Source organism: Kogia breviceps, chromosome 13, assembly GCF_026419965.1.
Source record: "Kogia breviceps isolate mKogBre1 chromosome 13, mKogBre1 haplotype 1, whole genome shotgun sequence".
NCBI lineage: Eukaryota > Metazoa > Chordata > Mammalia > Artiodactyla > Physeteridae > Kogia > Kogia breviceps.
In genome coordinates, this window is record NC_081322.1 from 16,868,679 (window position 1) to 16,893,029 (window position 24,351).

The 24,351-nt window shown below is 35.5% G+C and overlaps 1 protein-coding gene across 1 annotated transcript in view; it reads left to right on the plus strand.

Annotated features, from left to right (window-relative positions):
- The window catches only part of EYS (eyes shut homolog), a 1,724,957-nt gene that overhangs the window by 1,113,424 nt on the left and 587,182 nt on the right, over positions 1 to 24,351 (plus strand). The window contains exon 27 of the mRNA XM_059083021.1: positions 20,835 to 20,947. Coding sequence (XP_058939004.1) covers positions 20,835 to 20,947 — 113 coding nt within the window. The remainder of the gene's footprint in view (positions 1 to 20,834; positions 20,948 to 24,351) is intronic.

The window sequence follows — 24,351 nt, forward strand, 5'->3', positions numbered from 1 at the left end:
TTTCAGACATATCAAACAATCCTCTTATGATAAACTGAACTCTAATATTTGGGTTGTTTCTGGTAAGCATTTTGTGCTCTTTTAGCTGTTTTGAATGACTGTACTTGACCGCCAGAAAAAGCAGTGTTTGGGTAGGTCTTTGCAGGTTTCATTACTGCTGCTAATCTCTAGGACTCAAAGTGCCAGTTGCTTTTCTCTGTATTTACAAATCCACTTCTAATAAACTAGATTTTCTACACCTGTTGGACTCTGACAACCCCATCACAGATGTTACCCCTGTCCCACTAGGCTAGAAAAGCTGGATCCCAGACAATAGTAAACCTGCCTGGCAGAGACAGCCTCCCAGCTGGCAGTGCTGGGCACCCCCTGTCTTCCTCTGCCCTTCCTTCTGGTAGTGATGTTCCCAAGCCCAATATTCCTGCACTTTCACGAGCTCCTTCCCATCAATTCTGGCTCTCAGGAAAGCATCTGATTAAAGCAATTTTAGCAAGTTTTTAAGTGTTTGATAATTTAATATGCTCCTTTCCTTTGGGATATTTACACTTCAATAAGCTAAAAGCCTTCATCCAAAAGAATAAATCTCAGGGGCGGGGAGATTTCTGGTATCAACAAGCCAAAAGGGAAAAGTTTTTGTTTGTTTTTGAGATTTTCCTAGTGCCCTTGAAATCTTATCAGGTCTGTTTCAACCACATAATGGGAAAATTCTTTAAATTGATCATATTGCCTTTCATGCACAGGATTTCCAAATGCCTAATCTAGGAGATGCACAGGTAGTGATACAGAAAAGAAATTTAAGACAAAATACTTAAAAGACACAGTGCTCACAGGATTGTCAAAGGATTCAGATGAAGTATAAAGCTTAAGTCCTAGGGCATTTGGACTTAAAAGCTCATAAGGTTTCCCATTTCCAACTGAGTTTTAGAGACTACTGCACTGACAGACTTACGCATACTACTATAATATTATATAACATTTATTGTAAGATTATGTGCCAGCAATAGAGTAGTGAAGAGGGTAAACCAAGATCCTATCTTCATGAAGTAAATGGGCATGTTACATTATAAATATTGGTTTGCATATTTATCCTCTGGCCTACACTAGAAGCCACTTTGGGGAAGAGATACGTCTTGTTCAGACATCTGTCCACAGGCCATAGAACAGTTTCTAGTGAATCTAACTCTAAACACATAGTTGCAGAATAAATTTTAGAGACATTTTTCTGTTGGACCTGAGTAAAAACCATCAGACAGCACTGTGTAATCAGCGGAAATTAAAAATTTTGGAGAGAGGTGGTAAGGAGAGAAGACTGGAAGAGAGAGAATTATAACAATAATAAAATGATGTTTTCTCAAAGGACAAAAACAATATTTGTTCTTAAAATAGTTATGATTCTGTTCCCCTTTCTTTCATCCAGATATAATATTAGGAGCTTTAAAAATGAGCAAACAAGTGTCTTAGACCTTTAAAGCTGTTATGACAAAATGCCACAGGCTAAGTAGCTTATAAGTAGCAGGAATTTATTTCTCACAGTTCTGAAGACTGGAAGTCTGAGATCAGGGTGCCAGCATGGTCAGATGAGAGCCTTCTTTCTAGTCACAGGCTGCTCATTGTATCCTCAGATGGCTGAAGGGGCCAGGGAGCACCTAGGGTATCTTATAAGGGCACTAATCCCAATCATGACCTAAGCACCTCCAAAATGTTCTATCTCCTAATACCATCATATTGGGCATTAGAATTTCAGCATATGCATTTTAGGGGGATACAAAACTTCAGACCATAACAAGTATGTGTGTGTTGATTTTGTTTTTCCATCATGGATAATTTAAAATGATTAAATCATGCATCCACTCAGTCAGTTGACAGATACTTACTATGTGCAAACACTGAGAAAAGTGCAGGGTAAGAAGAAAAGACAAGTGTCCATTTAACAACATCGGTGACTCAGACAAGGGTTTCATGCAGTCGTGGGGAGAGAAGCAACACTGGAAAACAATAAAGATTGTGAGGATAACAGGATTTCTCAAAATTTGCTTTTAAGTGGCTTCATGCTAATAATACTAGCTAACATGTGTTGAACATTAAGGGCCAGGTGTCATTTTAAAATATTTTACACTTTAGGGTCCCCCAACAACCATAGGAAATAGGTACTATTATTACCATTCTTATTTTACCGATAAAGAAACCAATATATTGATAGGTTAACAAAGTTTTTTATGATTATTCAGAACACGGAGGACCTAGAATGAAGAGCCATGCTAGAAACCACTGTGATGGTTGCTAAAGAGGCAAGAGGGATCGAGAAAGAATATTATTTTATATTTGTATTAAAGCATATTTACATGAAAATTGGGATGATCCAGAAGAGAGGAATAGGATTGAAAATATGTTTTCCTATTCCATTTTTCAGAAAAAAAAAAACAAAAAACAGGACTTTCTTTTCCCTCTAAAAATCATCAGTCATCAGCTGAATTATTTATGGAATTGCTTTCTATTTCTGTTTCAAATTACTACATGGTGCATTTAAACAAATATTAATTTTTTATCTTTATATATTTAGATACTTTAAATTAAATGGAAATTATTCTGCCTCAGATTTCCTTGTAAGGAGGAACATTAGAGACAGTTGATAAACTTATCTATCAATACTTACAGAGATAGATACAGATATAGATATGATACAGATATAGATATAGATAGGTATATATATACATAATAATAATAATAAAAACAATTCTAGAATCTGGGAATACTACTTTGTTCAGCCTGACCTCAGTCAGAATAATTTTTTTTCCATTTTTGCTACATTTAAATACACAGAAAAACTGAAAATGAAATGTGCATAGACCAAAAAAAGTAAAAGAATCACAAATATTCACTTCGTTTTGTTCTGTTGGTTCCTTGGTTATCCTAAAATCCTGCTGATAAATCTTCGTTCAAATCAATTTGTTACTGTGTGAAAAACTTTGCATTACTGGATTTCAACACACTGGATTAACCCTTATATAGACAAACATAGTGTTTAAGCATGTAAGTCTTTGCCCAGCATAAATGTGAATTCTTTAAACTGTAATTTTTTTAGCTTAGAAACATCCTTCTATCTTCCTCTTTTCCCATTTTCAAGTCAGAGTGAGGAGGGAAGTATCCTGGACAGTCATGTGACATGCCTGAAAGTGATGTTCCAGAACAAGTCCGGGTGAGGTCAGCTTCTTGTGCTCAGACTCAGATGCCTGACCTTCTTTTTATGCTTTGAAAGTCTGGGGGAGAGCTATCAAAATTGTTTGTAAGTGCTGGACAGTGTAAAGTCGGGAATAAAGAGGAATATTTGTGAATTATTTTATGAATTTTAAAGTTTGGAATATGGTGCAATAAATTTCTCTTATGCAAGAGCTTGTTGTAATGTTACTATTATTCTTACAGCTTTTACATTTTTTTCAGACTCATACCTTTTATAAAATACTTCTTTCTCTAAAATATGTTCAGCCTATATTCCAAAATTAGAGATTGGGGTTATGAAGTAATACCATGACCTGAAGAATATTATGTAGGACAAAATTGTTATCATTTCTGGATTCCGTGTGGAGACAATTCTGCAAAATTGCCAAAATGGCTTCTTTTATGACACACTTGATTCTGAGTCTAAAGTCACAAGGACACTAGAAGGTGGGTTGGTTACCAGTATCAACATAGTAGAATCTCTATTATTTCCAAATACATTCTGTATTTACTGAATTGTGACTAGCAAAAAAAATGAGAAGCTGCAGCATTCGACTTGCATTTTTATTACTGACTTCTTCAAGTAACCATTGCAAATGGTAGAAAACTAAACATTTTACTTTTGTAGTTCAAGGCAAAGCCAGGATCTGCCTTGTCCTGTACTGCACTTAAATGATCCCTAAGAGCTTTGTTATTTCAGGAATCTTTCAAATGTCAAATATGGCATCAGTAAATTGCAAACTGAGGTTTTTTGAAGAGTTTTTCCACTTTTTATTTTAAATTTTTTTAAAAATTAAAATTTTAAATAATATTTCTTTATTTTCATGGAACAATCAGAAAAGAGTATTGAATTTGAATAGATTTACTTTATTCTGATATAAGATTCTAACTTTTTATTTTACAGAATAATCAACACTTATATGATGTGGAACAATATTATAGACTAAATTTCCATTTCAGTTGGCATTTTCCTAATTGATCAGACTAAAGGCAAACAATATCCTGTTTTTCATACCTTAAATTATGACTTAACTTTTATAAGATATTACTTTCAATAAATATTATTTTCATGGTAAAACTATGTAGAAATTCATATAGTTAATATGTTATTAAATTGCAACACTTGAAATTGTGCCAAAGTTATGGTCCTAAGAAAATGTGTTGCAAAAATCTAAATATCTGAGCTTTACAAAATGAATTAGAAGATGTGCTCTGTTTGTTTTTTAACTGATTGGCAGACTTATCAGTGATTGACACTTTGCATTCAGAGCAAACTCAACCATGTAGTTTAGTCGATAAGATAGGTTCTGATCATTTAAATTTTCATATCTAAATAATACATTTTGTAGGTTAAGTTTAAATAAGAGTTTACTTGGGACATTTCTTCTCCTTATCTCTATAGAAGTATGTAAGCAATAAAAGAATATACATTATAAGGTATCAATATTTCTTCCCTAGTTCTTCTATTTAGTTGAAAGTAATATCACATATCCACACATTGTAATACTAAATGCAATTCTACAATTCAGTTATTCTTTTACCAACTCATGAATGTGTATATTCCAATAATAAGGTGCTTGCCTTAGTCCATTCAGACTGTTATAACAGAATACCATAGACTGGGTGGCTTAAACAACAAATATTTATTTCTTACAGCTCTGGAGACTAGGAAGTCCAGCAACAAGGCACTAGCACATTCAGTATCTGGTGAGAACCCACTTCCAGGTTCATAAATGGTGGTTTTCTGGCTGTCCTCATATAGTGGAAGTGTCGAGGGATTGCTCTGGGACCGCTTTTATAAGGTCACTAACCCCATTCATGAGGCTTCACCCTCAGGACCTAATCACCTCCCAAAGGCCTCACGTCCTAATACCCTCACATTGGAGGTTATGCTTCAACACATGAATTTTAGGAGGACACATTCAGTCTATAGCAGTACTGATGTATAACAGAATTTTTCTCTTACTTTTAATGTAAGTGTTACTGGTTAAAAGACCAAAAGCAAACAAGGCACAGAATATATCATAATATTCTGCCTACATGGTAAAAAATAATGATCATGTAATAAACCATAAGAATTCTGAAATTCCTGATAAAAGCATTTGAAAAAACAATATGATGTTAACAAATCTCAGTAATATTTTTTGGATCTGTCTCCTAAAGCAAAAGAAATAAAGGCAAAAATAAACAAATGAGACCTAATTAAACTTAAAAGTTTTTGCACAGCTAAGGAAACTATTTGACAAAATGAAAAACAACCTATGAATGGGAGAAAATATTTGCAAATGATATGACTGATAAAGGGTTAATATTCAAAATATATAAACAGCTCATACAACTCAATATAAAAAAAATTGAAAAGTAGTCAGAAGACATGAATATACTTTCTTTTTTTTTCCAAAGAAGATACACAGAAGGCCACTGGAACAGGAAAAAATACTCAACATTGTTAATCATTAGAGACATGCAAATCAGAACCACAATGAGATATCCCCTCAATCCTGTCAGAATGACTGTCATCAAAGAGTCTACAAATAACAAATGTTGGCAAGGATGTGGAAAACAGGGAACTCTCGTACACTGTTTGTGGGATTGTAAATTCGTGCAGCCACTACTGAAAACAATATGGAGGTTCTTAAAAAACTAAAAATAGAGGTACCATATGACCCAGCAATTCCATTCCTGGGTATATATCCAAAGATACATGCACTCCAATATGCATAGCAGTATTATTTACAAACGTCAAGATATGGAAGCAAACTAAGTGTCCATCAACAGAAGAATGGCTAAAGACGTGATATATATATATATATGTGTGTGTGTGTATACATATATTACTCAGTCATAAGATAAAAGAATAAAATTCTGCCATTTGCAACAATGTGGATGGAGCAAAAGAGTATTATGCTTAGTGAAATTAGTCAGAGAAAGACAAATATTCTATGTTATCACTTAAATGAGGAATCTAAAAAATAGAACAAATGAATATATAAAACAAAACAGAAACAGTCACAGGTATAAAGAACAAACTAGTGGTTACCAGTGGGGAGAAGGAAGGGGGATCAAGATAGGGGTAGGGGCTTAAGACACACAAACTATTATGTATAAAATAAATAAGCAACAAGAATTTATTGTAGGGCTTCCCTGGTGGTGCAGTGGTTGAGAATCTGCCTGCCGATGCAGGGGACACGGGTTTGTGCCCTGGTCTGGAAGGATCCCACATGCCATGGAGTGGCTAGGCCCATGAGCCATGGCCACTGAACCTGTGCGTCCGGAGCCTGTGCTCTGCAACAGGAGAGGCCACAACAATGAGAGGCCCGCGTACCGCCAGAAAAAAAAAAAAAAAAAAAAAAAAAAAAAAGAATTTATTGTACAGTACAGGGAAATATAGCCATTCGTAATAACCTTAAATGGAGTATAATTTGTAAAAACATTGAATCACTATGTTGTACACCTGAAACTAATATAGTTTAAATCAACTATACTTCAAATAAAAACACAAAATAAAGAGAAAATGATGTATTAAAAGTATAATTCACTATCCATCTTCAAAATGTTTTGGAAGTATATCTCAAACATCAGAACATTTTATTTCTGATATGTAAATATTTCTGTACATATTTCTATTAACTAAGAAAACTTCAAAAATGCACAACCACAGTTGCATTATGACATTTAAAAAGTTAGTAATAATTTCTTACTATCATATACTATTTTTCATATTTTCCTGTTTTAAAAGTTTCTTTAAAAATAGTTTAAAGCAAACACATTAAATAAATTAAAGTAGATCCAGGTATTGTGATTGGTTAATATGCCTCTCAAATATCATTTGATGTATAGATTCTTTCTCTGACTACTTTTATTTTTGTACTAAATTTTGCTGAAGAAATTAGTAACTTTGTGTAGAGTTTCCAAGGTTTCTTATTTTTTCCTCCATGAAGAATTAGGCATTTCTCCATGAAATCCAAATGTTTTTGGTGTGAAATAGTATTTAGAGATCACAAATGGAATCTAGAGCCATTCTTTGCTAACACATTGTCATTTTTCCCTAGCCCTTTCAGTAGTCAAAGGTAGAAAAATTTTTTTTGGTTAGAAAAACTCTCATGAGCTAATTCTAACACTTACAATCCAAATTGAGAATGACATGGTTTTTAGTTGCTTTCCTTCCAAATATGACAAAAAATTATGTTCTGAATATTATTATAATACACATTTTATTTATCATACAATTGGCATATCTATCTCAGAATAACTGTGCATCACTATAGCTGACATATAATTACTGAAAAAAGGTTAATTCTTTTTGATGATTCTTTTTGTCCTCAAGGTTCCACTAAGGATGTATGTTCAAATTACTGTGTTTTAATGTTAATAGAATGGTTATGTGTTTTTAAGACATCAACTAGATACACAGTTAGGATCATTTATTCTACTACTGAGTTTTAAGAATTGCTTTTTTAAAATTGTATGTTCTTTTATAATTATGTAATATAATTACATGGTTTCAAATTCAAATTTATATCTAAACATATGTTTAAGAAATTTAATTTCTATTGTCATCTCCACACTATTTCCTCCACGTATAAGTAAACATATTTTATGGCTTACTCATTTGTTGTTAAATATAATCAAATAATACATACAAATGCATAATCCTCCATTACTAAATAATAGTGTACTATATACACTTTTCTTCACTTTGCTTTTTTAACCTAGCAATATATCCTGGTTATCACTTTTTTGCAGGTTATGTTCTCTGGAAAGCAGACTAGATGGAGACTAATGTGCAGATGTTCAAGTGTGCTAATAGGACTACCACCTATGAAAGTGAAAGGAAGGAAGTAGAATTAGCAGGGGGAGAAGTTGGAATGAGTTGCAATCTCAATACAGGTTTCTGCCAAAGCTGACCAGTCAGATATGTCAAACTCAGGGTCAGGAGCTCGGGATGTTACAGTCCTTATTAGCCAGTCTTTGGATGCAAACTGCCCTAGGAAAGAAGAGAAAACTTGGATGAGTTTATATTCTCAGACTTAAGTAATTCCCAAGTAATGTTGAGAGGGAAACTGTGTCTGCTATCAGTACCCCTAGTAGTGGAAAACAAGGAGAAATTCCTCACTTCTAAAGGGAGGTCAGAATGAATACCACAGTATCCACTGCACACTCCATAGTAGTATATGGAGATATTCCTATTTTCCTTTCACAGCCCATGGTGGTATAACAGTTTATTTGAGGAGGTCCCTTAGATGGACATTTAGGTTGTTACCAATTAAAAGTAATTTTGATATACTAATTTCCAGCATAGCAAGTTAGTTCCTGGCTATTAGTTCCTTTTTCTCCAAGATTTATACTGAAGCAGCTATAAGAAACACCTAAATAAATCACAAAAACAGATACAAATTCCACTGGATTTGTCATATACCCAAGAGAAATTAAACGCTATGTCCACACAAAAGCACATAAATATTCCTAAGAGCCAAAAAAATGGAAAAACCCAAATGGCCATCAACTGAGAAATGGATAAATGAAATATGGTATATTCCTACAATGAAATATTATTCAGTAATAAAAGGAATGAAGTACAGATACATATCACAACATGGAGGAACCTTAACAACATTTGTTAAATGAAAGAAACTAGTCACAAAAGACCAAATATTATATGTGTCTATTTTTATGAAATGCTCATAATAGGCAAATCTATAGAGATAGAAAGTTGATTAGCAGTTGCCTAATAGAGAAGAAAAATGGAAAGTGATTGCTAATGGATAGAGTTTTCTTTTTTGGGTGATAAATCTATTCTAAACTTGGTTGTAGTAATGGTTGAAAAAGTCTGCTAATATACGAAAGTCACAAAATTGTACACTTTATATGGGTTAATTTTATGATATGTGAATTATATCTTAATAAATCTGTTATAATTTTTTAAATCCATGGGAAATCCCTCATCATAGAGACAGCTCTATTACAATGATACATATCAACATTTGGGAGTGGGGTAAATGCTGTAGAGATTATAGTGTGCAGGAGGAGCATGTCTGGCCTTGCTGAGAGAAAGAATAAACTGCAGAAAAATAGTTGTTATAGTGCTCACGTTTTTCTAGTGCCATTATATAGGGACATTCTTTGTCAGTTTCTCCAATGAAGAAAGAGCAATCGATCAACAACAACACTGATGCAAATGGCCATGAGATAAATTCTAGGCAGTGCTAAAATTCCGTTGGCTTGAAGAAGCTAGAAATATAGTCTCAGGTAGTCAATGTTCTAAGAATGATTGCTCATAAATTTCAATATTTCACCCTTAGCCCCAAAATGTTCATAAAAGCCTTTGTCCAGTTTCTTCAAGTCTCATCTACCACTTGTAAATTCATAAGAAATTCCAGAGACAATAGAACACTGAATGTCAAGGTCCACATTTGTGCTTCCCTTCTCTCTGAGATGTTGGCCCTTCAAGTCCTTACTGCCTTGGTAGTTCTCTATTCTGCCAACAGATTTTTATTTAAATTCTCCTCTATTTTGTTGTTTTTATGAGGTTTGGTCTCCAACCAGTCACTCTGTCATTATCAGAAATTGAAATCTGTCATCATTTTCACATTTTTTTACTGAACTTTTGGTTTTCTAACTGACATTATACTTTAACAGTGCCTAGCCCCACAGATGCTAGACTATATAGTGACTTTGAAGTAGTAAAACTAAACGCCCTGGTTGGACAGAAGTAGACCTTTCTGGGGAGATAGCTTGGAGAAGAAAATGTGGGTTAAAATTCAAGCTCTACTCCACTCCATCAGCTAGACTTTTTGTCAGTGAAAAATTTGCTTAACCATACATAGTAACCCTGTGCTCACTATACAGTATGTGCTTTCTAAATATTTGTTAAAACAATGTATGAATTTTATTCTCATCTGTAGAATTAGATATAACCAACTTTCTATTTTCTTTCTATGTGTAGACTATGTCCACATGAATCCCATGATTCTTACAAAGTATACATAATTTAATGAATATATAAAATGAAATTGGTGGAGGTATTAATAAATTTAGAGACTAAAATATTCCTACTTTATGTAGCTGTTTTGTCATTATGTTGCTAAAGTTCCACCTTTAGGATATTGATGGATTCATATGTTTCAGTTGGCATTATACACAGTACACGGTTGCCATTCAACTTGTATTTATCCTACATAACAGCTAGACATCTAAAACACTACATGTTAACATCTCAGTTTATCTGTAGGTGCACAAAATAGGTACTTTCTACTGATTTCTATCTTTTTCTTGACCTATTATTTTCCAAGATCCCTAGCTTTGGAATGATTTTAGAGAAAATAATATATACATAATAGGAATTTAACAGCTATTCATAGCATTGCATTTTATACTTCTTTATTTCCCTCCATTCTTCTTCATACTGCATATGTATTTCATCAAAGTCATTGCTTCCTTCATCACAATATTATCCTTTCTACTTTTTTAGTCATTAGCAAGTATAGGGCTTAATTACATTAGCCCTATATTGCTTTATGAGCTTTCAGTTGCTACTGTCAGTTTGAAGCTGATACTGATCAACTTTGATTATATTATCCATGAATATGTCAATAAAGGAGTAAACATATGTAAACCAGCTAAGAGTGGATTCATCACAGGACAGCTATAAAGTAAATTTCAAATGTGATAGTGAAGAGATTGTGAATATTCTAATTAAAACAGTAAAATCAAATTAATAAGTGGTCATTGTATTTGAATTATTGATGAGGGTTTTATACTTCTGGCAGAGAGTTTGAGGATAATAAAAATATAAACTCTAAGCCAATAAGAAGTGACAATAATGAGATTGAGTACAAACAAAAGGTTGCAAAAGAAAGAAAATGTTGCCATAGTTCACTGTACAGCTCAACTCTGAATAATAATTATATGGAAATAATGTAAAGTTAAACATTTAAATCAAAACTATGATGCAACTAAAATTAATATAATGCTGAATATGTATATAACCAAAATTAGTATACATGGCACACATGTAATCTTACATAAAAGGAAGTCTACAAAATATGCAAAATTGAATAATTAATACACAAGTAATATGAACATGTTGCTTAGAAAGTTGAAAGCTAATACTAGAATAAATTAATAAAAGAGTATGAAAAATGAGCAGGGAATCAGGTACAGCAGTAAGAGTTTTGTAGTGGGGAACATTCTGTTCTATCATATATACCATGTGCAAATATTGATTTTTAAAAATGCATATAGATTTTCTGGCCATGAATGAGTAATTGGTACTAGACTATACTTACTGTCACAATTAGAAAATTGGAAAAAATATATATACAGGAAAAACACAACATAGTAATGATACAAGGTTTAGTACACAGTAAAAACATTGTGTATGGAAAAGAGGAAACTGGACTGTGAGCACGATGAAAATAAGTACAAGGAGGCAGATCAACACATCACAGAGGTTACATAATTAGCATATAAGGACCTTAGAACAATTATTATAAATTTATCTAAAAGCTGAAATAAAACAGGAATTTTAAGAGAAGAAAAATGGGAACTATTTAAAAAATCAAGTACAAAGAGGAACTTCAAGATGGCAGAAGAGTAAGACGTGGAGATCACCTTCCTCCCCACAGATACATCAGAAATACATCTACACGTGGAAATTCTCCTATAGAACACCACTGAATGCTGGCAGAAGACCTCAGACCTCCCAAAAGGCAAGAAATTCCCCACGGACCTGGGTAGGGCAAGAGAAAAAAGAATAAACAGAGACAACGAATAGAGACAGGACCAACACCAGTGGGAGGAAGCAATGAAGGAGGAAAGGTTTCCACACACTAGAAGCCCCTTCTCGGACAGAAACTGCAGGTTGCGGAGGGGTGAGCTTCGGAGTCACAGAGGAGAGCGCAGTAACAAGGGTGTGGAGGGAAAAGCGGAGAGATTCCCACACAGAGGATTGGTGCCCACCAACATTCACCAGCCCGAGAGGCTTGTCTGCTCACCCACCGGGGCAGGCGGGGCTGGGAGCTGAGGCTCGGGCTTCGGTCAGATCGCAGGGAGAGGACTGGGGTTGGCAGCATGAACACAGCCTGAAGGGGTTAGTGCGGCACGGCTGGCTGGGAGGGAGTCCAGGAGAAGTCTGGAGCTGTCAAAGAGGCAAGAGACCTTTGCTTCCTGTGACGTGAGAAGGGGTTAAGCGCGCTGTTTAAAGGAGCTCGGGAGACAAGTGTGAGCTGCAGTTATCAGCGTGGACCCCAGAGATGGGCATGAGATGCTAAGGCCGCTGCTGCCGCCACCAAAAAGCCTGTGTGCGAGCACAGGTCACTCTCCACACCTACCCTCCTGGGAGTCTGTGCAGCCTGCCACTGCCAGGTTCCCGGGATCCAGGGACAACTTCCCCGGGAGAACGCATGGTGCACCTCAGGCTGGTGCAATGTCATGCCGGCCTCTGATGCCGCAGGCTTGCCCTGCATCCATGCCCCTCCCTCCCCCCATCCAGAGTGAGCCAGAGCCCCCGAATCAGCTGCTCCTTTAACCCTGTCCTGTCTGAGTGAAGAAGAGACGCGCTCAGGTGACCTACACACAGATGCGGGTCCAAATCCAAAGCTGAACCCTGGGAGCTGTGTGAACATGATCAAAGAGAAAGGGAAATTTCTCTCAGCAGCCTCAGGAGCAGCAGATTAAATCTCCACAGTCAACTTGATGTACCCTGCATCTGTGGAATACCTGAATAGACAACAACTCATCCCAAATTGAGGAGGAGCACTTTGGGAGCAAAGATGTATATATTGTTTTCCTTTTTTCTCTTTTTGTGAATGTGTATGTGTATGCTTCTGTGTGTGATTTTGTCTGTATAGCTTAGCTTTTACCATTTGTCCTGGGGTTCTATCTATCTATTTTTTTTCTTTTACTTTTAAAAATTTTTTTCTTAATAATTATGTATTTTTTATTTTAATAACGTTATTTTATTTTATTACATTTTTTCTTTATTTCTTTTTGTTTTTTCTCCCTTTTATTATGAGCGTGTGGATGCAAGGCTCTTGGTGCTCCAGCCTAGCATCAGGGCTGTGCCTCTGAGGTGGGAGAGCCAACTTCAGGACACTGGTCCACAAGAGACCTCCCAGGTCCACGTAATATCAAACCACAAAAGACTCACAGACATCTCCATCTCAACACCAAGACCCAGCTTCACTCAACGACCAGCAAGCTATAGTACTGCACACCTTATGCCAAACAACTAGCAAGACAGGAACACAACCCCATCCATTAGCACAAAGGCTGCCTAAAATCATAATAAAGCCGCAGACACCCAAAAAACACAACACCAGATGTGGACCTGTCCACCAGAAAGACAAGATCCAGCCTCATCCACCAGAAACAGGCACTAGTCCCATCAACGAGGAAGCCTACACAACCCACTGAACCAACCTTAGCCACTGGGGACAGACACCAAAAACAACTGGAACTACGAACCTGCAGCCTGTGAAAAGGAGACCCCAAACACAGTAAGTTAAGCAAAATGAGAAGACAGAAAGTCACACAGCAGATGAATGAGCAAGGAAAAAACCCACCAGACCTAACAAATGAAGAGGAAATAGGCAGTCTACCTGAAAAAATTCAAAAAAGTGATAGTAAAGATGATCCAAAATCTTGGAAATAGAATAGAGAAAATACAAGAAACATTTAACAAGGACCTAGAAGAACTAAACAGCAAACAAACAATGATGAACAACACAAAAAGAGAAACTAAAAATTCTCTGTAAGGGAACAGTAGCAGAATAACTAGGCAGAAGAACGGATAAGTGACCTGGAAGATAAAATAGTGGAAATAACTACTGCAAAGCAGAATAAAGAAAAAAGAATAAAAAGAAAAGAGGACAGTATCAGAGACTTCTGGGGCAACATTAAACACACCAAATTTCGAATTATATGGGTCCCAGAAGAAGAGAACAAGAAAGGGACTGAGAAAATAATTGAACAGATTATAGTCGAAAACTTCCCTAATATGGGAAATGAAATAGTTAATCAAGTCCAGGAAGCACAGAGAGTCCCATACTAGACAAATCCAAGGAGAAACACACCAAGACACATATTAATCAAACTATCAAAAATTAAATACAAAGAAAAAATATTAAAAGCAACAAGGGAAAAACAACCAATAACACAGAAGAAATCCCCATAAGGTTAACAGCTGATCTTTCAGCAGAAAGTCTGCAAGCCAGAAGGGAGTGGCAGGACATATTTAAAGTGATGAAGGAGGAAAACATACACCAAGATTACTCTACCCAGAAAGGATCTCATTCAGATTTGATGGAGAAATTAAAACCTTTACAGACAAGCAAAAGCTAAGAGATTTCAGCACCACCAAATCAGCTTTACAACAAATGCTAAAGTAATTTCTCTAGGCAGGAAACCTAAGACAAAGGAAAGACCCACAGTAACAAACCCAAAACAATTAAGAAAATGGGAATAGGAACACACATATCAATAACAACGTTAAATGTAAATGGATTAAATGCTCCAACCAAAAGGCACAGACTGTCTGAATGCTTAAAAAAACAAGACCCTTATATATGTTGTCTACAAGAGACCCACTTCAGACCTAGGGACACATACAGACTGAAAGTGAGGGGATGGAAAAAGATATTCCAAGCAAATGGAAATCAGAAGAAAGCTGAAGTAGCAATTCTCATATCAGACAAAATAGACTTTAAAATAAAGACTATTACAAGAGACAAAGGACACTACATAATGATCAACTGATTGATCCAAAAAGAAAATATAACAATTGTAAATATTTATGCACCCAACATAGGAGCACCTCAATACATAAGGCAAATACTAACAGCCATAAAAGGGGAAATCAACAGTAACACAATCATAGTAGGGGACTTTAACTCCCCACTTTCACCAATGGACAGATCATCCAAAATGAAAATAAATAAGGAAACACAAGCTTTAAATGATACAATAAACAAGATGGACTTAATTGATATTTATAGGATATTCCATGCAAAAACAACAGAATACACATTCTTTTCAAGTGCTCAGGGAATATCCTCCAGGATATAACATATCTTGGGTCACAAATCAAGCCTTGGTACATTTAATAAAATTGAAATTGTATCAAGTATCTTTTCTGACCACAATGCTATGAGACTAGATATCAATTACATGAAAAAATCTGTAAAAAATATAAGCACATGGAGTCTAAACAATACACTACTTAATAACCAAGAGTTCACTAAAGAAATCAAAGAGGAAAAGAAAAACCTAGAAACAAATGACAATGAAGACACACTGACCCAAAACCTATGGGATGCAGCAAAAGCAGTTCTAAGGGGGAAGTTTATAGCAATACAGTCCTACCTCAAGACACAAGAAACATCTCAAATAAACAACCTTACACCTAAAGCAATTAGCGAAAGAAGAACAACAAAAAAAAAAACCCCAAAGTTAGCAGAAGGAAAGAAATCATAAAGATCAGATTAGAAATAAATGAAAAAGAAATGAAGGAAATGATAACAAAGATCAATAAAACTAAAAGCTCGTTCTTTGAGAAGATTAAAAAAATTGATAAACCATTAGCCAGACTTGTCAAGAAAAAAAGGGAGAATACTCAAATCAATAGAATTAGAAACGAAGAAGAGAAGTAACAACTGACACTATAGAAATGCAAAGGATCATGAGAGATTACTACAAGCAACTCTATGCCAATAAAACGGACAACCTGGAAGAAATGGACAAATGCTTAGAAAGGCACAACCTTCCGAGACTGAACCAGGAAGAAATAGAAAACATGAACAGACCAGTCACAAGCACTGAAATTGAAACTGTGATTTAAATTCTTCCAACAGACAAAAGCTCAGGACCACAGGGCTTCACAGGAGAATTCTCTCAAACATTTATAGAAGAGCTAACACCTGTTCTTCTCAAACTCTTCCAAAATATAGAAGAGGGAAGAATGTTCCCAAACTCATTTACAAGGCAACCATTACCCTGATGCCAAAACCAGACAGAGATGTCACAAAGAAAGAAAACTACAGGCCGATATCACTGATGAACATATACGCAGAAACCCTCAAGAAAATACTAGCAAACAGAATCCAACAACACATTAAAAGTCATTATACATCATGAGCAAGTGGGATTTATCCCAGGGTTGCAAGGATTCTTCAATATATGCAAATTAATCAATATGATACACCATATTAACAAACTGAAGGAGAAAAACCATATGATCCTCTCAATCGATGCAGGGAAAGCTTTCAACAAAATTCAACACCCATTTATGATATAAAACCTGCAGAAAGTAGTCATAGAGAGAACTATCCCCAACATAATAAAGGCTATATATGACAAACCCACAGCCAACATCGTCCTCAATGGTGAAAAACTGAAACCATTTCCACTAAGATCAGGAACAAGACAAGGTTGCTCACTCTCACCACTATTATTCAACATATTTTGGACATTTTAGGCAAAGCAATTAGAGAAGAAAAAGAAATAAAAGGAATACAAATCAGAAAAGAAGAAGTAAAGCTGTCACTATTTGCAGATGACATGATATTATACCTAGAAAATCCTAAAGATGCTACCAGAAAACTACTAAAGTTAATCAATGAATTTGGTAAAGTAGCAGGATACAAAATTTATGGAGAGAAATCTCTGGCATTCTTATACACTAATGATGAAAAATCTGAAAGTGAAATTAAGAAAACGCTCCCATTTACCATTGCATCAAAAAGAATAAAATATCTAGGAATACACCTACCTAAGGAGGCAAAACACCTGTATGCAGAAAATTATAAGACACTGATGAAAGAAATTAAAGATGATACAAATAAATGGAGAGATATACCATGTTCTTGCATTGGAAGAAACAACATTGTGAAAACGACTATACTACCCAAAGCAATCTACAGATTCAATGCAATCCCTATCAAATTACTACTGGCATTTTTCACAGAACTAGAAACAAAGATTTCACAATTTGTATGGAAATGTAAAAGACCCCAAATAGCCAAAGCAATCTTGAGAAAGAAAAACGGAGCTAGAGGATTCAGGTTCCCTGCCTTCAGATTATACTACAGAGCTACAGTAATCAAGACAATATGGTACTGGCACAAAAACAGAAATATAGATCAATGAAACAGGATAGGAATCCCGGAGATAAACCCATGCACACATGGTCACCTTATCTTTGATAAGGGAGGCAGGAATATACCATGGAGCAAAGACAGCCTCTTCAGTAAGTGGTGCTGGGAAAACTGGACAACTACATGTAAAAGTATGAAACCAGAACACTTCCTAACACCATACACAAAAATAAACTCAAAATGGATTAAAGACCTAAATGTAAGATATTATTATCAGATATTATCAAACTCTTATTGGAAAACATAGGCAGAACACTCTATGACATAAATCACAGCAAGATGCTTTTTGACCAACCTCCTACAGAAATGGAAATAAAAACAAAAATAAACAAATGGGACCTAATGAAACTTAAAAGCTTTTGCACAGCAAAGGAAACCATAAACAAGACCAAAAGACAATGCTCTGAATGGGAGAAAGTATTAACAAATGAAGCAAGTGACAAAGGATTAATCTCCAAAATATACAAGCAGCTCCTGCAGCTCAATTTCACAAAAAAACAAACAACCCTATCCAAAAATAGGCAGAGGACCTAAATAAACATTTCTCCAAAGAAGATATACAGATTGCCAACAAACACATGAAAGAATGCTCAACATCATAAATCATTAGAGAAATGTAAATCAAAACTACAATGAGAGGGCTTCCCTGGTGGCGCAGTGGTTGAGAATCCGCCTGCCAATGCAGGGGACACGGGTTCGTGCCCTGGTCCGGGAAGATCCCACATGCTGCGGAGCAACTAAGCCCGTGAGCCATGGCCGCTAGGCCTGCGCGTCCGGAGCCTGTGCTCCGCAACGGGAGAGGCCACAACAGTGAGAGGCCCGCATACCGGAAAAAAAAAAAAAAAAAAAAAAAAAAAAAACTACAATGTGATATCATCTCACACTGGTCAGAATGACCATCATCAAAAAATCTACAAACAATAAATGCTGGAGAGGGTGTGGAGAAAAGGGAACCCTCTTACACTGTTGGTGGAAATGTAAATTGATACAGCCACTATGGAGAAGAGTATGGAGGTTCTTTAAAAAACTAAAAATAGAACTATGATACAACCCAGCAATCCCACTACTGGGCATATACCCTGAGAAAACCATAATTCAAAAAGAGTCATGGGGCTTCCCTGGTGGCGCAGTTGTTGAGAATCCGCCTGCTGATGCAGGGGATGCGGGTTCGCGTCCTGGGCTGGGAAGATCCCACATGCCGCGGAGCGGCTGGGCCAGTAAGCCATGGCCGCTGAGCCTGCGCATCCAGAGCCTGTGCTCTACAATGGGAGAGGCCACAACAGTGAGAGGCCCACATACCACACACACACACACACACACACACACACACACACACACACACACACACAAAGAGTCATGTACCACAATGTTCATTGCAGCTCTATTTACAATAGCCAGGACATGGAAGCAACCTAAGTGTCCATCGACAGAGGAATGGATAAAGAAGATGTGGCACATATATACAATGGAATATTACTCGGACGTAAAAAGAAACAAAATTGAGTTATTTGTAGTGAGGTGATTGGACCTAGAGTCTGCCATACAGAGTGAAGTAAGTCAGGAAGAGAAAAACAAATACCATATGCTAACACATATATATGGATTTAAAAAAAAAAAAGGTTCTGAAGAACCTAGGGGCAAGACAGGAATAAAGACACAGATGTTGAGAATGGACTTGAATATACAGGGAGGGAGAAGGGTAAGCTGGGACAAAGTGAGAGAGTGGCATGGACTTATATATACTACCAAATGTAAAATAGATAGCTAGTGGGAAGCAGCCACATAGCACAGGAAGATCAGCTCGGTGCTTTGTGACCACCTAGATGGATGGGATAAGGAGGGTAGGAGGGAGACACAAGAGGGAGGGGATATGGGGATATATGAATAAGTATAGCTGATTCACTTTGTTATAAAGCAGAAACTAATACATCACTGTAAAGCAATTACACTCCAATAAAGGTGTTAAAAATTTTGATAAAAATAAAAAATTAAATTTGGAAAACAAAACCATTCATGAGGTCCATAAAACTTTAAGCTAACAAATACAAATGAATATTTTCCCTTCTGCAGTACGTAAGAGCCAAATGTTTCTATTTTCCTTGTTATCAGCTGACTTCTTTTTGAAATACTGTTTTGTTTTCTAATTCAGTCATTTTTGACACTTGACAGGGTGTTAACTTGAGAGGGGATTTGCAGTATATTTGAGCCTGTATCAGAAAGAGGAAGAAAACGTTTAAGAGTTTTAAAACTAAGACTCAAGTTACAAGATGAAATAAAATACATTCACCCAAAAAATGTTTATACAAGGCAAAAGCTTGCTTTCTTTCTCTTCCCTTCTTTCTTTTCTTTTTCTTTCTCTCTCTTTTATTTCTTCTCTTTCTTTCCTTCCTCCATTTCTTCCTCCCATCTATGTTTTTCTTTCTCTTTCTTTCTTTCTTGATTTCTTGTTTTCTTTCTTTTTCTTGCTTTCTGATGTTACACTCAATGAGAAGCCAAGTCTTGAGAATGTGAACAGTGTATATTAGTAATTCAAAGATCAAGGAGGGCAACTTATTTTTCAGTGTCTAAATTCAATGATTGCTCTGGTCATGATTTGCTCCATCTTAGCTTGAATTTTTAATAATATTGACAAACAGAAGACAGAACCTGAAATAAATACTCATTTCTAACTACTGAATCCTTTTAGTTTTTCTAATTTCTTTTTTTAACATAATGTAAATTTATATAGACATATAATTACTGGTGTCATACTGCATATTCACAGTGAATACAATGAGAGGTCATGTCTTTTTAAGAGGCTATATTTATTCATCAAAATGAATGCTTTCCAAAGTCATTTACTCTTTTTGCTCTTTGGCAATCTTTCTGGATATCTTTTTTTGCACAAGTTATTCCTGAAAAGAATAAACAACACAGCTGAACACAAAAGGCATGCAGAATGCATCAGGGCTACAGGATGTGACAAATATTTGTAGCTTATTCTGTGTTTCCTTTGCCCCTGGAAAGAGAAATTTTTCTTGATGTTCCATAGCTGTGGTTGGGATGAGTTAACTAATGTCAAAAGAAAAAGTACAAGGAACAGAGGCAAAAGATGGACAAGTGTAACTTCTTGATGGATAAGATGAGTGTATCAGCTTTTCTCCTATGTTCCAATAAATAATGAAAATGTTTTCTTTATTCATATGAGTGACTTTCTGTAATTCATACCATAATAAGATACAGATTCCAAGTAATTTTTGACTACAGTGGTAATCTTTCCTATTAATTTTTAGAATGATATTTATGAAAATGTTGTATTAATTTCTACCAATATATTGAATAAATCAAATCAGACCCCCAATCTGATTGTACTTTCTGACTAGTTTGCAGCAAGAATAATACATTGTAGAAATAATATAAATTACCCTCTCTCTCTTTCTCTCTCTGCCTCTCTTCCTCTTTCTCCCTCCTTCTCTTCCTCCCTCTCAGATTTCTGGACCAGTTGTGAATTTTACTGGCTGCATAGAAGTTATAGAAATCAATAACTGGGGATCTTTCATCCCATCCAAGGCAGTGAAAAAACTTAACATTGACAGTTGCAGGTAAGACACTACTAATGATTTTTCAATTACTTGTTCAAATAACCACTCCAAAAGTAACATATCCATCTGAAATCATCTAATCAGGACTAGAATATATTTTCTTCATTTTGCTTTCTCTTCCACTTTTACATTGTATGCTACTTTCTTTACAGACTATAGCATTTTTAAGCTACATCCCAATTAAGTTGTACCATTTATTTATAATGAGTTTCTCCTTTGTGCTGTATAAGATTCAGCATGTCTACCAACAAATGATCAGTTAAATATGATCAGAAAACATCCTGTTTCAGAGCATTTCAAATTTAAGCACACTGACAGTCATGTATGTGGTGTATTGTTTAGGGTAGTGTTTAATTCTAAAAATATTACTCTCGGGCTTCCCTGGTGGTGCAGTGGTTGAGAATCCGCCTGCCGATGCAGGGGACACGGGTTCGTGCCCCGGTCCGGGAAGATCCCACATGCCACAGAGCGGCTGGGCCCGTAAGCCATGGCCACTGAGCCTGTGCGTCCGGAGCCTGCGCTCTGCAATGGGAGAGGCTACAACAGTGAGAGGCCCGCGTACCACACACACACACAAAAATAAATAAATAAATAAATAAATAAATAAAAATATTACTCTCAAAAAGTTGTCATTGTGCTTAAATTTTCATTATTGATGACATTCCTTTCAGACAATCTGCTTCTGGATACAGAAATCTCTACTTGTGGGGCAGAGGGTGGTGGAGCAGGACAGCATAAAAGCCTGTTTGTCAACAGAAGAAACACACTGATATATTCTACTAAAATTTTTTGAAATATTGAAATTCTACTATTCACTATGGTCTAAGGTGAATAAACAGTCACACAGTAACTGTCCTTAAGGGGTTTATAGTGTAGTAGAGGAGATATTGATGAAATATTCAAATTAACATATAAAAATGAAGAGTGCTTTAAGAAAAAAACAGAAAACTATAAGAACATTACATATTTGAATATAGTCAAATGTTTCCTTCATGGGTAGGGGGAAATTGTGTATATTCAAAAATTAAGGAAATACTTCAGAAAGTAAAAGCATAATTCATTCCTCACTGTTTCCTCTTTGGCTAATACATTTAAACATTTATGTGGAACCTATGATACCATGGTAGACAGGGTGATTTTTGTTTGCTTGTTTTGTTTTTAATCAAATGAAAGCCTAATATCTTACAAATTCACACTGAATAGGTTCTAGAAATTTTAATATAAATCCAACACCAGTAACTCCTTATATTTTACCATGTATTCCTAATTTATGTTGAAAGTTTATCTCCATTTTTAATTGGTTTGCAGTTAGCAGTATTTCCTAATATTTAACTCTGAAATTCTTTGCTCTGTACCTGTGTGAAATACTATGATCTGTTAACTTATAGTTAAATGAATTAAGGACAGTCACTAGGTAGCAAATTCATTGAAAATGATAGAATCTTTCTATAATTTATTTAATAATCTGCTAATTTAGAAATTTGATAAGCAAACTACTTTTTTAGTTTTGTGAAAGTGGGGCACATTTAACTTTTGTTTTAAGAATGAGTACAAAAGCCACATAGCACAGGGAGATCAGCTCGGTGCTTTGTGACCACCTAGAGGGGTGAGATAGGGAGGGTGGGAGGGAGAGAGATGCAAGAGGGAAGACATATGGGGACATACATATATGTATAACTGATTCACTTTGCTATAAAGCAGAAACTGACAAACCATTGTAAAGCAATTATACTCTAATAAAGATGTTTAAAAACATGAGTATAAAACAAAATCAAAAATTGTATGATCTCAGCTATCTGCAAGGCAATTCTTAACCTTGTCTTTTCTTGTTCTCTCTTCTTAGAGGACCTATTTTGTTTGCATCCAATGACTTTCAGTCTTTTGACCTCCATTTTGCGATATTGGTTCTTTAACAGATATGAAATGATATCATCCTTCCCTACGTTATCCAACACAGCTGTGAACATATAAAAGGCACTTTACTTGTGTTTAGAGTTAAAGCAAGTGGAGACTATAAAATTTCTCTGGACATTTACACTGTCCCTCTCACCAACTACTACCACCACTTTATTTTATTTAAGACCACCTCTCCCAAGAGAGCTATTATATTGGATTGGTTTGTAATAGAGTTTTCAAAGCCTAACTCTCTAAATTATTGGCTGTATGACACTGAGTAAGGTTTAAATTTTTCTGATTCCTCAGTCTTCTCTGTAAAATCAGAAAAGTAACCTTCCCTCATAATTATAAAGAAGATAAAATTGGACTGTATTCTATGTTTAAAGTTCAGTGAGACTGGTCTTCTTTGCCAGATTTTCCACCATTTCCAGAAAGTTGCCCTCTAGTCCTTTCTCCAGAAGCCCCTTCATCATCTCCCCAAGCCCTTCTTCACTAGTCTGGCTGCTTCTCAACATCTGTGTTCTCATCAGAGAGGCCTTCCTAGACCTCCCCAAATGAAGTGACCTCCCATAAATGTCTCCTAGTCACTCTTTATTTCCATAATTTGTTTTTTGTTCTTTATGAGAAATGCCACTATTTGAATGTAGTTTTTATTTGCTCATAAGTTTCCTTGATGGCTCCCTTACTATGACCTGACCTCCTTGCAGGCATGGACTCTACAGGCCTCTTCCACTCCTGCTTCCCCAGGGGCTGGAATAGTAGATGCTCAAAAATGTGCTGTATAAAATATTCAGTGATCCTACTATGATTATTTCTTCAAACAAATTTTTATTATGAAATTCCTTTTAGATTCACTGTACCAAGTGATTCTCATACATTTTGGTCTTTGCACTGTTAAAAATTATTTTGACTGCAAAGAGCTTTTTTACATAGAATTATTTATCAGTATTTACCATACTAGAAATGAAAACAGAAGATTTTTAAATATATTTATTATTTAACTCATAAAATGAAAAGATAAATTTGCTACATAAATAACCTCAATATATTTTTATGAAAATTAAATACACTTACCAAATCTACAAATAAAAATAATGAGAAGATTGGTGGTTTCACATTTTTTGCAAATATCTTTAACGTCTAGCTTAATGAAGATACTGGATTTCGATAAATGTTTCTGCATTCAGTCTGTCCAGTAACTGTTCTGTTGAAATAGCTGAAGAAATTCAGTCTTCACTTAGATATGTACTTGGAAATAATAGGGGTACTTAAGTAGCCTTTTCAAGCAACTAGGAATACTCATCTTTGATATTACACCAAAACTTGGTAAGTCATAGATTGTTAAACATTAGTTGCAATGTGAAATGTAAAATCCAATCAGTGAACTTTTCATATTCTGTAAATGAAAATCCATTGTTTTATCTTGCATTTTGAATGAATCTTCTACCCATGCACAATTTTGTACTATGTCCAGAAAAGTATTGGTTCCTTGAGTTAATCAGGTAATC